At 41.4% G+C, this 16,652-nt stretch overlaps 2 protein-coding genes across 7 annotated transcripts in view; both read right to left on the reverse strand.

Annotated features, from left to right (window-relative positions):
* mtr (5-methyltetrahydrofolate-homocysteine methyltransferase) overlaps positions 1–6,525 on the reverse strand; it is a 29,145-nt gene extending 22,620 nt beyond the window's left edge. The window contains exon 1 of one of the 4 annotated variants that reach the window (XR_001480328.2): positions 922–1,729. Coding sequence is in view for 2 of the 4 variants with exons in the window: in XM_069179688.1 (XP_069035789.1) it covers positions 922–1,237 (316 nt within the window). In the remaining 2 variants the exon portion in view is untranslated. Of the gene's footprint in view, positions 1–921; positions 1,730–4,603 lie in introns of those variants that run through there. The other 3 variants (XM_069179689.1, XM_069179688.1, XM_015362843.2) reach the window with 3 other exon arrangements.
* A 97-nt stretch (positions 6,526–6,622) lies between these two features.
* Positions 6,623–16,652, reverse strand: part of LOC102682600 (alpha-actinin-2) — a 33,191-nt gene continuing 23,161 nt past the window's right edge. For 2 of the 3 annotated variants that reach the window (XM_069179690.1, XM_069179691.1), the window contains exons 15-21: positions 15,147–15,329; positions 14,450–14,584; positions 12,971–13,150; positions 12,470–12,616; positions 10,436–10,501; positions 9,230–9,388; positions 6,623–7,628 (exon numbers count right to left, since the gene is read on the reverse strand). In XM_069179690.1, coding sequence (XP_069035791.1) covers positions 7,470–7,628; positions 9,230–9,388; positions 10,436–10,501; positions 12,470–12,616; positions 12,971–13,150; positions 14,450–14,584; positions 15,147–15,329 — 1,029 coding nt within the window. In that variant the 3' untranslated portion in view covers positions 6,623–7,469. Of the gene's footprint in view, positions 7,629–9,229; positions 9,389–10,435; positions 10,502–11,349; positions 11,428–12,469; positions 12,617–12,970; positions 13,151–14,449; positions 14,585–15,146; positions 15,330–16,652 lie in introns of all 3 variants that reach the window. The other variant, XM_069179692.1, reaches the window with a different exon arrangement.

Consider the following 16,652-nt stretch of genomic DNA (forward strand, 5'->3'; position numbering starts at 1 on the left):
GTGAGGCAGCAGTGTGAACCACTCCTCCACTATGTTGACCACAAACTTTTGTGATACATTTTTAAAATGATTTTTATTTAATATATAATTATATATTATTTAAATAAATATTATTATTTAAAAGTATTTTTAAAATAGAATAGGCACTTTTTTACACAAAAGGCAGTGGGAGTCTGGCACGAGCTGTACTGTACAGCCACGGTGTAGAGTAAAAACTGAGAACCCAGCTCGTTCCAGTCAGTGACTGTATGAAATGGTCAGATGGGCCAAGTGACCTCCTTTCATGCATAAGCTTTCTTATGTTCTTATAGCTCTCCGTAACATTTTAATCGGTCAACTTGCCCCACTTAATAGTGGGTGAATAGCAAAGCGCCCTTGTAAAACGACTGCAGTATAGCCGGGACTGTGCGTGTCAGTTTGAAGCGCACCCTTTCTATAAATATATCACGCGTGCACATCGGGGCAACACCAGACCACGACTGAAACCCTTACGATTCATCTTTTAGCCTGCGAATACGGCAGCCTTCAGCCCAGCCTCTTCCAAAAAGCACATTTACCACTGGAGACAGGGGTTACAGCAAGTCCCAGAGAAATACACAAAGCTATCCTTAGCTAGCACTGAAGTAGTGCAGGTGAGTAGCTGTGTAGTGGGTCGCAGCAGAAGTAGGTTGAAGTAGTTCACGGCCGACACGTTGCGTTTTCTTTCTTCTCTTTTCAGCATGGAATAATAAACCTATTACTTGTTCCTTAGCTAAGCAATGTTCATTACTGTCACATGCATTTCTGGCATGGGTGGACATCGATACCCCCGAGCTCTTGCTGACTCAAAGCTTTCAAATCACATCTGGCTACCTCGGGTCGTAGCACGCACGTCCGAATGACAATTTTGGAAGCACATTCACCACGTTTTTACTTCCATACCTGAGTCCTTGGAACAGTCGTGAATTGTAGGTGCCATGGTCCGGATTCTTAGTCCTGTTGGAAGGTGTCTGCAGGTTTTAAACAGACGCCCAAGCGGCGTTTTGTAATGACACAAGTGAAACAACTTGTGTAACACTGCCGGACTCGGTCCTCCCCACACGTTTACAAACTTCACTGGGAGCACTGGCGTCACCGAGGACGTAGAAGACGGCGCATGCGCCTCCGCAGTTGTGCACATCGCCAGTTCAGTCTCGTTGGCAGCTGTGGAAAGTAGCTCGGTATTGGCGACACTGTATTCACTTTGCTTTTTGTGCATTTAACGACCTAGGATAGAATGAAATTGTCTAAAACGAACCAAGTGCTTTTTGCACAAAGACTTGTTTCATTGTCATATCTCTTGCTACATGACTAACGTTTAGCACCAGAGGAAATGAAACGATCTTTTTACGTTCGTCTAATCCTGACAGTGGGTTCTATTAACCCTTATAAAATTTACAAATGTATTTAAACGAAGTTAACCGGGGAAAAAGGTAACGGGAAAAAAATCAAAAGGGGTTTCCCACCACACGAGTTTTTTCCGAAATTAAATCTGTTCCAGTGTTATCTACCTGACGTGGCGCAGCTCAGCTGCCTGGTCTCCAGACACAACATTTCAAAAGTGGGAAAAGTAGAACAAAAACTTAAAATCACTAAAACTTTGCATAGCTGACAATCTGGTCAATGTTTTTGAAAATAACACCAAGAGTTGCTGAACCTCTCTGAATATTTTCTCATGGGATGTTAAATTGTTACTTCATTACTTACTTTTTAGCGCACATAAATCATACGTATGAGGACAAAATTGTCTTGTTCTATTACTGGCAAGCATCGTATTCACAGGCAAGACAAACAGAGAGTCTTAAATGTGACATGGCTGTAACATAAATCATCACTTGTCTGTGTGCCATAATATGCAACAGTTATAAATTAAGCAGGTTGACAGGAGATGCATTATGCAACACTAGCAGACTGCAGTCTGGTGACTCACAATTTACATTATCTTGCATTCATTTGAATTTTCTCTAAAGGATATTTTTCTTTTGTGCCCTAAATATGCCATCAGATGGGAAATTAGTACTAATGGGTTTCACATGCGTTTGTGACATTAACTTTAAACTTGATGTTTTTTTAATTCTTTAAACATTTTAGATAGATATGTATGATAGATGTGAACTGGCTTCATTACTCTGCTCTCCTCACCACTGAGAGTTGATGTGTGGTGAGTGTACTGGCTCACTATGGCTGCTGTCGCATCATCCAGGTGGGGCTGCACACTGGTGATGGTGGTGGAGGGGATCCCCATTACCTGTAAAGCGCTTTGAGTGGAGTGTCCAGAAAAGCTTCTCTTTTCAGCCTGGAATAAACCTTTACTTGTTCATTTAATTTTGTCGCCAAGCACAGGGGCGTAGCCAATCAGTCCAAAGTAATTTAAGATTTTCTTTCCCTTGTTTGCGTTACATGATTTGCTTTTTAATGTTACGTGTTTTGATGTTTTTTCATCATATGTGATTTGCTATTGGCTCGCTGTATCTTCTGTGACCAATAAGAAAGTTATGTAAATATCGTGGGGCGGTGCATGCGTAGCCGTAGCCTACTTGGCTGTCGTTGTCGTCAGACGCTCTTAGAGCTATCTAGCGCTAGGTTTTTGGTTTATTAGCCAACATGGCAAAACAAATGCATATATCTACGCCTATAGATGGCCAGACCAGTCCTGAAACAAATAAGACACATGAGATGCTACAGGCATCTTGGGTTTTAAGGAGCACAGCCTGGCTCCCCGAATACAAGTGTTTCTGGACCGCAAGGGGCAGTGCACGCGTTTGCTTGTAGCAGCTCGATACATGCTCGACCTGTAGGAGTTCAGCACGAAGATGTTCTAAAATTTCTCCTGTAAACAAATGACAAGTTTTGGAATGCATGAGTAACATTAAGATAATACTGACGGATAGATGCGAGTGTGCATTTTACAGATAACTATTCAGATCGCCTCCAAATGACCTGCAGTATTTTTAAAATACATCCAAAGTGTGTATATGACGCTTTTATTAGCATACCATTCCTGCAATTAAAGCTACGATGAATTGGTTAGCACTGTAATGCGACTATAACAATTCAGTGACAAGTCTTGTGGGAAGTCAAGAATTTTCAAATTAGGTGTCTTTTGGCATCGAAAATATAATACTAATTTCATGGGTTTCATACAAGTTTAAAAGCATCATGAAGTATCAAACAAGATCTCCAGAACTTAATATTTTAATAACTTCGCAGCTTTTATTCTCATGGCGCCTTACTCGATATTACCCTTGGGGCGATGCATTTACTCCAACCTCTGAAACCCATACGTGCGTGCACCTGCTTCTGGTATGTTATGCTCAGGTCCGCTGAATATTTAAAGGTAAAAGCTCCGTGAAGTTGCCCCGCCTACAGATAGCAAAAAATATTAAACCCACCTCATTCGTTAGTGCTACGTTTGTGCCGGTTTGTGCCGTTGAAAGTAGCGTTTGTGCTGCTTTATTTCCCGAGATAAAGCACCTTGTTTTTCCTGTGATCACGTGACCATGCACGGTGACTTTGACCTCCAGTGACCCCGTCTGCCGAGTTCAAGCGCGCTGTTACAGTTGAGCTCGTTTTAGACATGACATGGCACATGCCAACAAGTTAACCATCTATGACATAAACCTGTGGTTGTAATGTCTGTAAAATCACCGTGATTGTAAGATCTATGGTTTTTATTTTCAAAGGCACGTTTTCCTTTTCTTTCGCTACCATGACACGCTGTTGCCAAACGCGTAACCTTGGGATAGCGTCGCGAAAAGACCTCCGCAGCATGTTATGATTAAGGGACCCCATGTATATCGCGGCAGCGTATATCACGACTGGCGCCTTCCTTCCATGCCACTCTGGCACCACTGTCGCAACAAACCCAGATAGGAGGTGTTGCGATATGTGGAGTTTGTCCTATCGCAACATACAGGCTTCATGTCGTGACACGGGTGCGACAGTTTATGTCATATCGCGATATATGGATTTCATGTCACGACATGGTGGGGGTGGGCATTTTGACCGGACATGTCATGTCGTGACATGAGTGCGGGGGCGTTTGTCATATCGCGATATGTCGACTCCATATCGCGACATGGGGGCGGGGGCGTTTTGCCGGGGTATGTCATATCGCGATATGCGGGATTCATGTCGCGACATGGGGGGTGGGCATTTTGGCAGGGCATGTCATGTCGCGATATAGGGCATGTCATGTCGCGACATGAGCGCAGGGTCGTTTGTCATATCGCGATATGTCGACTCAGTGTCGCGACATGAGCGCGGGGGAGTTTTGTCGGGCTTTGAAATATCGCGATATATGAACTTAATGTCGAGACAGTGGCACCACGACAGTGATGCGCCAGTCACAATGGGTATCGCGATGTGATCGTGATGCGCGCACTCCAATCGTGACATGCTATCGGAGTCGTGAACGCGCTGTGGGTGCCACAACATTCTTTGTCTACTATTCAGTTTTGACCCCAGTTCGACTTCTCTTAGATTGACCAGTAATTAGAAACCAATGGATGTGTTACTGTTACTGTATATGCAGCATGCTCATACAGCACACACGGTACACAGAATTTCCGCTGTGGCGCTTTACCCAATCAGAGTGTCGATTCTCACTCTTCACCCAATCGCGGCCCGAGCTGTTCGGGGGTTTAGCCAATCACGGGTCTGGGAGCTGTTCAAGCCAGCAGCGCCAGGTGGATCGGCTTGTTCACTGTCAAGGAGAATCTATTTTTAAAATGCTTGACGTATTTGCAAAATAACTACATCAGCTTACTTTTTTAACGTCTTTATTGATTCACAATGTCCCGTACTCTTCGAAATAAATACATTTATTTGCAATAGCTGTCTCCTCTGCTTTCTGTAATGAATACATGGTATTTGAACAATTTTAATCTTATATTTAAGGTAGAGGAAACGCCTTCTGCTTTGTACTTAAAAAATAAATAGAAATGTAGTCTTTATGATCATTATGCTATTATGCTCGTGCTTCCAATTTTGTTTTTATTTGTTGAATTATATCGATCGTGAAACTAATACCTGATCAAAAGATCTCAATTGATAGATCTAATGGTCTTAACGGCTGTTTTGTACGTCTTCAGAGTGACGTCACAGCCAGGAAAAAAAGTCGCTACATCGAAATACATTGAAACATCCACCCCACCCGACCAAACGGACTCAGAAAACAAATTGCCCTCATTGTTTTAATCAGAATCGGGAGTTCAAGTACCGAGTTTGTTGGTACCTGTAAACTTTCTTGTAGATAGTCACGTGATTACCCGAAAAAACAAGGCACTATATCTTGGAAAAGAAAGCAGCACAAACGCTACTTACAGCGACACAAACCGGCACAAACACAGCACTAACGATTGGGGTGAGTTTCGTCGTTTGTGCTGCTCGGGTGAGCAACTTCATGGAGCAGGACAAGCAAACATGTCTGGGTCATTATACTGCAGACTGCAGAAGACTCGACTTCACCTGAGGATCTAACACAGGCGCCCATACCTGTGTCTTCAGAGGACAGGTGTGCCCTCACGCTGTATTCTACACCAAGGACTGCCGGAACACAAAGATACAAGGACTGTGAGCTTTATGTTTGGGCCTAAGACCCCTGTAAATACAAACACACAGATAATGACAGTTTATTAAATAATTCAGATATATGTTCACTGCAATTCTGCTGTGTGATTATACCACTCAAGGATTGCATTGTAAATTGGAGGGGTGCCCCTATGCTGGCATGACAGTCAGTTAGAGCCCAGGCCACCCACTTTTGCACAGGCCCACCCAAAAATCAATTCCTGGCTACGCCCCTGGCCAAGCAGTTATCACTGGTGTGTACATGTTCAGCTCACATTTTGAAAGGTTCTGGGTTCAAAACCCAGATCGGACACTGGTCTTGTACCTATGAGCAAGGCACTTCACCAATCCAGCTGTGCAAATACAGTACCTACCAAGTAGTCATTCTGGGTAAACTTGTCAATAAAAAAAAGAATAAAATAAATTAACAACAATAACCTAATGATTTTATATTTTGGATTGCACCACCAATACCTGCCCTGGTTCCAAATTAGTCATCAATGTAGCAAACACTATTCAACTTCTTAACAATAAAACTATTCAAAATACATTATACCTTCTATATTTCAGTAGTTTATAAGCAAAACTAAGAAGGTCCATAAGGCCTAAATATGTGAAACCCCTTAATTTAGGAAAATGTGGTAAACTGCCCGTTCTAGTAATTGTTATTCAATGTCCACCAGACAGGAGATCACACTAACACATCCTGCACAAGCCAAAGGCTTTACCTGTATTTTATTTCTGTGTGTTTACACAAATAATTCCAACATATCCTCTGAGCTTTCACAAAAAATAAATTCTTTGATAAGAGTTTATCAGTGGTGTTTACCTTTAAGTAATTAAAAATAACTCATTTGAAATTCGAATGATGATGAATTCATTTTGTGGTTTTTGTCTTAGGTCTTCAACCATAAAAAAGATGCTATATGACCATCAATTACATAATAAAGTACAGTAACACACTTTTAGACAATGGTTCATAGTTGCTAGTGAGCAATCACTCCTCACTCTCAAAAATGTATATAATCAAGGATTTTTTTTTAATTCATAGGTTTATTTAATTTTAAAATGTCTGGAAAAGTACAAATGATATCCTTATAATATACAGTGTGCCTCTACAACTGTCACACAGATTGATATCAAGAGACTGTGTGCCCATGTCTTTTATTTTATGTAGTTTATTTTGATTTTATCAGTCTCCCAAACAAACCTTGAAGTGAGTATTTCTAAACTAGAAAACAAGCCATGAGATACATATTGCTAATACCGTACTCCATAAAATCTGTCATGAAAGCCAGTGAGTACTCCTCCCACGAGGTCAAGTACATGAAACTTCACACAGCTATACAGTTTGTAAAAATATCCTGTAGCAGTAAATACGATACATTTTCATCAGGCACTGATAAAAATCTTCAATAGTTTACAGTTGATCTGAATATCTTTTTTTTTTCAATTAAACTATATGAAGGGAAACAAAATGAGTACTCATTTTTCACTTGTTTCACTCCAAGGAAGAAAGTAACAGCACTAAGTCGTGTTCTCCATTTTCGTGACTAGTTAGTATTTCATCTGGCTTGTATGTCAGACTTTACACGTGTCGCTTTCAAAACAGAGGCTATTAAATACTTCCTGCAATTTTTACAAAATCATGACAAAAAGTATTTTTGATGCTAAATCGCTTGCTTTAGGTATTACTAGTGCGCCACACACTGTACTGCATTTCTTCATTAACCTCTAGCACATTCAACTTGTTGCTGTGCACGTTTCTTTGTGAGAGTTTCGTAACGTTTTAACCTGACAAAAAGCTGCTTTTATTTTTTTAAAGCCGGCTGCAAGACTGCTCGGTCTTTCGAGGGCGGGGCTTCCCCCGGGCTTCCCGGTTAGAGATCGCTCTCCCCGTACAGCGCCGTGGAGAAGGAGGTGTAGTCCAGGGCTCCCGGCACCTTCCCCGGCCCGGTGTAGGCAGGCATGCGCATGATGCAGTACTCCGCCTGCTCCGGAGGCAGCTCCCGGCGCAGCTCCTCGACCAGGATGTAGGGCTGGAAGGGGGGGACAGCAGACGGCAAGTGAGCCAGGCCCCGAGCGGCGCGGCAAACCGGGAGAGGAAGACACCGGAGGCGGCACACGAGAGGGTTATAGCCCATGTTTTATCACGTGCTTCGCTTAGAAAAGCGTCTCTCCTTTTCATCCCTTGCAACATCCGTGCACATCTCCCCCAGCCTGGCCCAGAACATGGATTTGGGAAAGTGGATGGATGTTCAGAACTCAGCTGCTTGCGTTTTCAGCCAAATTAAAATGTATGAGGATACTCTACATCATTTGTTTTAGTTGTTCAGGGGGGTAGCTGCGTCAGCATGCGTAGGCTGGAAAGGAACAAGTAATAGGTCTCCTTTCAGCATGGAATAAACCTCTTACTTGATCATCTCTTTTAGCATCCTTCCTTCCTTTAGCTCTCTGTAGATTTCACCATACAATTCAAAATACTGCAGCTCCCCTCCAAGGGCTTGAAACGTTTTACAACATCATTGAACTGTTAGCAATTAGTTGTTGCCAACTAGTACTAGTTGTTATATTTATTAATCACCGTATTTTTGCACTCTTCCCCAAACTACTTTTGCACTGTTTTTGTCATGTTGTATTCTTTTCTCTGCGTATTTGCACAGTTTTGATTACACTGTTATTGTTATTGTGTTACTGTCTATTGTCTTGTCTTCTGTTCTATTTATATACTGCACCTGAGTGACTAATGAGAAACACTTTTCACTATACTATGCACCTGTGCAAGTATAATGACAAATAAAGTTGAATTGAATTGAACTACCACCTGCACTTCATGTGCTATACAGTACATGCTCACTGGCCTTTTCTCAGTTCTCGTGAACAGTTATCTAGACTTATCCAGAGACTAGATAAGGTTGTTTGTGAGCACACTGCTTTTCAGGTGACTTTTGATCTCTATTAACAGTTAACGGTGATCTACATTGTAACAACACATACAGTACCCACATCAGGAGAGCATCGAAATCAGGTTACTCTGTCCTAGTAATATTGACCAGGCGAAAAAGTTGTGACACAATTAATTTCTTTGACAATATTCCTGCTACTCCCTCCACTTCAGCTACTTGAAGTTTAGGATTGTACAGCGAATCTTGCAGGGAATCTTTCCAAATGTGTTCTTAATAGAAATAGAATAGAAAAAACTGTCACATGAAAATAATAATCCAAAACACTTTGTACTTATGTTAATTATTTTGAATGCCAATTTTCATTTTTCTTGTTAAGGTACAAACTAGGGTGACTATATTAGCAGAGTAAAGTGCTTCAATTATTTCTAATTACAAGGCCTCTGTGTATCATTGCAGTAGATTCAACACATTTGCACAAAGAACATCTCTACATCAGCATAGTAGAATTCTTCCGACTGCCAGTATAGCGAAGTCTCTAAGGGGAACTTCCAGGTTTTCTTCATCTGCACACCTTATACCACAACGTCTTCTGATATTAAAAGATAGTATTAACTCTGGTTCAGGTCTTTAGGTATTTCAGCAGCTCGAAGTATACATATACATTTATATAGTATTACAGTAGTAGCAGCAGCACAGGTAGGTACATATCTTACAGAACCATAGTCTTTCCTCACCTTGTCCGCAGCAAGGATCCTGAAGGAGGCGATAACCTGTTCCGCAGTGTCTGTGTCGGCCGTCTCCCTGGTCATGAAGTCGATGAAGGACTGGAAGGACACTACACCTGTTCCATTGGGGTCCACCAGAGTCATGATGCGGGCAAACTCTACCTCACCCTGCGCATGGCATGACAAGACAGGTGCAGAATGAGGATTTAAACTGAGACATTCCTAACACTGCCTCACTCCCACATTTAACAAAACCATTAAGATAACTATCTGATGAATGCATTCCCTGACAAGAGGAAGGACAATCAGGTTTATCTTTGAGCTCATCTGAGAAGTGGGCATCTTATCGTATACTGAGAGGCAACAAAAACCACAACAAATTTGTAAAACTGTATTCAAACAAATTGCATTAATGCCCCTCGATTATTTTACTTATTGGTAGTCTTGATGTTTATTTGGTGAATGAAAAACTCTATCAAGCAAGTAAATATCCTATTCACAAACCCTGAAACTTTGGGGAAATATATTAATTAAAAAATCAAAAGCTAATTTCTGGCAAAATTAAACATAAGTGTTAAGGTATGCAATGCTAGAACAACAAGAACATACAGTAAGTTACAGGTTTGTATTGCACGAGTTAAGGTGACCACATTATATATAAAAACAACCTTTTTGGATCTAGCATGGCTATCTGCAATGTCTGTTAGTTTGCTTTATATGAAGCTGGCAAAAATATTATAAACAGTAGGCATATTGCTACTGCAAACTTCAGCTACATTCACGTTTTAAAATAATGTTCTAAGCTAGCCAATTGAATTTTTCACAGTTCCCCCTTCTCACTGGAACATCCTTTCACAACAAGACCAAGACAGCAAACAGACAGACGTGCACACAGGAAAAAAAAGTTTGGCAAATTGTTGCATTTGTAATGCTTTTCAATAAAGAATGAATCAAAATAATTGCCAATCCATTACAAACATTTTCTTTATTACAGTATGTTCAGGCCACTCACAGATGACATGAACATTGAACTGCATATTTTACATCCAAAAACTCATATGTAGGAGCACCTATTAAATATAAACCAGTCAATAAATAATTCTGTTAATGTGACCCTCTGCGTTTCCCAAATGAAATTTTCAACAACTTTAAAGTGGTTCTTCCCAATCTAATAATGGGATTAGCTTTGTGTGTGAGGGTGCATTGTGTTCGTACCAAGTCATAGCCCATGGAGATAAGACACGCTCTAAAATCATCAGTCTCCATTCCACCTTTCTTCTTCTGCAGAGTTACAGAGCAAGTGGAGAGCAGACAGGTGGGAGGAAGAGGTGTAGAAAACAGGAGTTGCACAGGGAAGCAGGAAGATGCAGTTGACAAGGATGGCCACATTCCAGGGATGGAGAGAGATTTCCAGTCGCAGAATATCATGGAGGAGGATTGGACCAGCATCAAAGATTTGAAGAAAGAGGAAGCAGTAACTGGCCCACAGACAAAGACAAGGGGGGATTGAGAGGCAAGACGGACAAAGAGAACAGAGGACAGTACAAGGATACAGCACAGAGACAAGTCAACAACACCAACGGCAACCACAGTTATAACATGGAGAAAAGAGAAAAAATACATTTAGTGTCTTCTCAGGAAGAGACAGTCTGATCCTGATGCAGATGCCACATACTATAAACATTCATGTCTGCGTGTAAAAATACAGTGCTTTCCATGAGGACTGAATGGTATCTCACTCTCCAGTCGTCATCTGTAAACTAACATTTTCCTCATAACAATTTTACGCAGATATGTTTTGGATTGTTTTCTTTTAAATCCACCCTCCTGGTTAAAGGGCTGGTCACAGATTTATGCATGAATATGCATGATCATTCAAAAATCCAGTAACATTGAAATGTAAACATCAATGTGATGCTTTGATGAACTCACTTGGGGAAACAAAGCTCTTTGTTCAATTTCTGAGCAATATCTCTAGGGCTGACCTTGCTGGTCCGCTACAGTGTGTGTAAAGCAGAAGGTACAGTATTCGCATTTCTTCTTTATAAAAGCATCTGGCATAAAGCATCAAGAATGTAAGGGAAGCAGGCTGTCTCTCACTGTTCGCATGTCGCCAGCACGCTGGCTACCTGCTGATCATTTCCAACGTGGCCGAGGCTGATGAGGCAAGCCTTGAACTCTTCAGGGCGAAGTTTCCCTGAGTCATCCTACAGCCACAAGCAATCACCCACACCATGCAGCATGAAACAGTTAAAGATAAGGCAGGGTTAGGTTGTGCAATCACATCTGTCATCAGTCATCTCTCTGTGAATTATTTCTTTTTTGAGTCCAGAGCACTGGTGTGGTGTCTGTTAGCTGACCGGAAGCAGGGAGAGTACGATTTTAGACACACACTGTGAGGAACTCCTCAGGCGGCTCTGCTCAGGCAGGAGATATTGCTCAATAAGGTCAAAGTCAGGCAAACATGAACAATCTTTAGCTTGTGCAGCAAATCCTAATGAGGTCATTGTAAAGAAAATTAACAAATCAGTTAATATTCTGATACACATAAGATAAGAACACTCAGTTCTAACATTTTTATCAAACAGTATTGAAAATACTTATATATTGTAACACAAAATTATGTATTCCAAGTCAAAAGATTTTGTGGAAGAATGAAGATTTATATCTAATATATACAGTGGTATCAGGTATATCAATATTTTTGTGAAGTATCCTGGATGAATTGATTTGTGACCATTTAAGATGTAAATTAATAATGAAATATTGCTTCATAACTACAGTAGATATACTAAAAATGTTCCTGCACCACTACATTAACTATCATTAAACATCAAATTCTTCTTTGATAAGGTACCCATTTATCATTCTGAAGTTTCTGAATGTATGAAAAGACCATCAAATTAGTCTAAAAATACAAGTTCGTTTCCATCTTTAGAATTTTAAATAAACATCTCTTTGAATGAAATTTCAAATATGAGAAATGGAGTTCTGACACCAAAGAACTAATGTTTTGTATTAATGATACGGTACAAAACAGGATCACACAAACTGTACAAGGAAAAACATCTTAAAGCTTAAAGGTGATTTAGATATAGAATAGTTTTGCAACCATTTATGATGAGGCTGAGTAAGTGACATCTGTAGAAAAGCTCACTAAGGGAAGGTGTTTCCATGTTATAAAATGTAAGCATCCAAAGCAGCACACAGTATCTGTGAGATGTGTATCTTGTTAGTGGAGCACTGTACCCTATCAAAGTGGTTGAAGGAGGCCCTGAATTCATTCATCTGTTCCTGGCTGATGCCCTTAGCATCTCTGGTGAGAATCTGGGTTTCAATCTCGTTGATGGTTCTGGCAATGGTTGTCAGCAGGAGCTCCCAGCCAACACGGATGTGCTGTGAAGTTAGGCACAATAACAGTCGTTAACAGATATTTAACCGAGGCATGACGAACCAGCACGTGCCACCTCCTACAGAAACTAGTTTTCTGTCTTGAAGCATCAAAGAACTTTAAATTCAGAACAACAGTTTTCTGATACATCTAATTCTGTTCTTTAGAATTCTCGTCCAAAAACCCAAAAATACCCATGACATTTTTCCAAAGCTTAGTTGATTTGAAACCACATGTACTTTCCGTGTAGGATACACGGAAGTACTTTTAACTTCCATGTGACCTAAACAGAAGTCCATCTAATACTGATTCAAGCCACACCTAGATGGTTCAGAGACATTTAAGGTACAGGATCATACCTCCATGGTATAGTTGGTGTGCTTATTGTCGAAAATAAGTGACTCCTGGATCAGCTGGTGGTCTCCCTCTAGCTTGTCGATGTTAGGTTTATAGGAGACAATGACGTGCTCATACTGCTTCAGCTGATTCATCTGGTCCTCCAGGGTTCCACTCATCTCAATGGAACTATGAGCAATTTCCTACATAAATGAAATAAAGGCCTATAGTCTTAAATTCAGAGCATGAATTCATACCACAGTGCTGCAAAAATGAAGCCCTTCTATTGAGTTAAAGACAAAGGTGTGAATGTGGTTTATTAGACATTAGACAAGTTCATCTTAGGATTTTCAGTTCTAAATCACAATCATTAATAAACCTGGAGGTGTTAATTTATGTACACTAATCAGGATTCTCCAGGCAGCAGCACACAATCAGTCTAGTGCCCCTACTGTTAGACAGGTGTTCTCAGCTTGATTAACAAAAGCAATCTCTAAGAGGGCATTTGTAAGAGAGGGATATATCACTAAAGTTGGTATTGCAGAGCTGGTAGAACATGTCAAACAATGAATGCCCTGACAGGTGGTGATGTCAGATCCACACTGGTCCTGTGCTACACTAGGGCTACAGAAGTTAGTACAACTGGTTGGCAAACGGGATTCCAAATTAGAAGAGAACAAAGAACAGACATTGAGTTAAACCAAGCTTTAAAACATCAGAGTGCCCTGTAGATCAGACAGCTCCAGATCAAGCTTTATTCATGTCATTAGGTGACTGTGACAGGGATTCCCTTAATATACAGTATAATAGGGAAGGCACCACTATATTAGGGTGGCCAGCTAGTATCTTCTCATCTTTAAGTGAAACAGTGACTTATTGGGTCCAAGCAATCCTGCAGTGGCATGAAAGACCCAGCAGTCCTACAAACAGAGTTTGTGTTCGGTGCTACCAGTCCTCATTCTCCCTGTGAAGTACTGGAGTATAATCTTGCCACTGAGTCTTATACAACTGACAATACCAAAAGGGGTGGGTGTACAAAACCACAAGCTCTATCCATCCATCCACTCACCACTTTATCCTATTCAGGGTTGCAGGGGAGCCGGAGCCTATCCCAGCAAGCAATGGGCACAAGGCAGGATACAACCCGGACAGGGCGCCAGTCCATCACAGGGCACACACTAAGACAAACACGCACACACTCACACCAGGGCCAGTCTTGCAGGAAGCCAATTAACCTACCAGTTTGTGTTTGGACTGTGGGAAGAAACCAGAGCACCCGGAGGAAACCCACATGAACACAGAGAGGACATACAAGCTCTACACAGACAGCACCCCAGGAATTGAACCCAGAGCCCCAGAGCTGCAAAGCAGCAATACTAAACACTGTGCCACCACGCCACACCAGCCACCAACACGTAAATTAGAAACAGTCAAGCAGTTGCTAGGCAGCTGTTGAGGAGCCATGTGAAGGCAAAGGCGTGAATGATGCCTTCGTTTCTCACCTCCATCTTGTTCTGTATCCACGGGCCGATGACGTTGGCCTGCGCCGCGAACTGTCGGCGCAGGCGTTCGTTGGAGTGCTGGCGGGCGAGCTCCTCCTGCAGGGCCTGGTCTCGCTGCGGGACCAGATGCTTCACCTGCGCACGCAGATTCGGACAGAGGCTCAGGACTCGCGCCAGCTCGGGCATCAGGACTACAGCCCTGCCCCCCGCTGCTGATACAGTCCCCTCATTCAGCCAGCAGCACAGCAATGTTTTACAACCATCTGACTGCATCAGTCATCCCTTTTACTACAAATTCTGGACATTACCATGATGATTAATAACGTACCTGGCTGCTGACATTTATGTGATCAGGCAACCGTATTTCAGACAATTTGTCAATAAATGAATGCTTTTATTTACCAGAAACATGTTTAGTTATAATTCAAAAGAAGAGCTTTTTTATTTTCTAATGCCCAGCACTGATTCCTTAGGAATTTCAATATAACATTTTTTTAAAAAACAGTGCCGTAGCTTATGTATGATGTACAGGATATCCAAATAATGTAAAAGAGAAAATGATAAATGATTGTGTGCAAGGAGCACATAATCATCTCTGAGTGCTGGGCTTAGCTGAGGAGTGTAGTAAATTGAGCTGATTAACAAATGGCCAATTCCAAACTGGATGTAAATAAAAAAAAATACATGCAAATGTTACCCTGTCCCATTTGGCACGAATTTCTTCAGGCGTAATGGTACTGTAGGGGTTCGTCTGAGACAGGTTGACACCGTAGCTCTGGACGATCTTCTGTACCTCATTGTGGATGCCCAGAATAGCCTGCCTCTCGCTGTCAGCCTCGGGCAGAGTGGCTTTAAACTGCTCGTGTGCCGATATCAGGCTCTGGGAATTGGAAAGGAGGGATTACCTAATGGCTACATCTGTGGAAGATCTTTGCCCCAGGATCTACGCGATACCAGTGGAGCACTAGGGGATGGTCCTGTATTTATGGGAATGAATAATGTCAGAATAAATGAAGTTTTACCATTTCATAAATCTGAGAGGCAGGACCATCCAAACAGACTTTAACTGAGCTTTTTATGTCTAGAAAGTCAAACGTAACAGGACATGGACAGCCGTCTCACCCTTAGCTAGACAGTACGGTGTAGCTAACTTTGACAAGCGGCACAGATATTCATGTGTTTTTCCTCATAAGCCTGTCAGTCTTCCAAAAAGGCAATATTATTAATATTTTTCCCCACTGTTAATAATGACTGCATGCTACACACACGTATATTGTGTTGTTTTTGTAATGCAAATTGATTTAACTGTTGATATTGTTACAGTTGTTCGAACTGGCTATTGGGGTGTCTCAGGATTTCAGGACAAAGGTCAACATATGAATAGTATCTCGGGAGCTTCAGACATGAAAGGAATGAGATGTTCATTGATCTGGGACACACTGGTCAAAGAAATCATAAAGTTTACCTTAGTTAATTAAGTTCTTTCGGAAATAACCCAGAGACAACCACAGTCCAGTAACACAGGATAAAAGGATAGAGAGAGAAAGGAGCAGAAAAGGGTAGAAAGAGGAAGACAGGAGAGAGGATAGAGAGGAAGACACAAGGAAAGAGAAGAGACTGTGCCAGGCGGGAGATCTTGGTTCAGATTAGCTTTTAAGATTAGATTTGAGTGAAGTATTCAAACCTCGTTAAGAGAGATTGTTATTCTGTTGTTTTTAGGAAACTCTGATTTCCTGTATAGGAAATCCCTAGGTTAAGAATGGTCTCTCCTGGTTCATGGATGGCCTGTTAGAACAGGGACAGATTTCCCATTGATTTTGTAGCCACTAGATTTATCTAGAGAGAGATTCAGCTCCAGGTCGTATTCTGTTTGCTTCAGACCACACCTTCAGGCATGTTTATCTCTCTTTTCAGCATTATATACTGTAACAGCATTTGGATTTGAATACCTGGTAGAAGGTGGTTGGTCAGGACTAGGCCTCCGAGTTGCCTTTCTTGTCAACAGAGTAACGTGTATGTTGTGTTCTATGTTCTTAGTGTGTTATTGAAATTATTAAACTAATATTTTTAACCCAGTGTGCCAAATTTATTACTCATGTTGCCAAAGCTGTGCCAGAAGGATCTCAAGTCCCACTGATTATACCAACTGCTGTTCAGGTACTGTATATTCTTGGCATATATTTGATCATTTATTTTTATGATT

The sequence above is a fragment of the Lepisosteus oculatus genome, chromosome 17 (genome assembly GCF_040954835.1).
Source record: "Lepisosteus oculatus isolate fLepOcu1 chromosome 17, fLepOcu1.hap2, whole genome shotgun sequence".
Taxonomy (NCBI): Eukaryota; Metazoa; Chordata; class Actinopteri; order Semionotiformes; family Lepisosteidae; genus Lepisosteus; species Lepisosteus oculatus.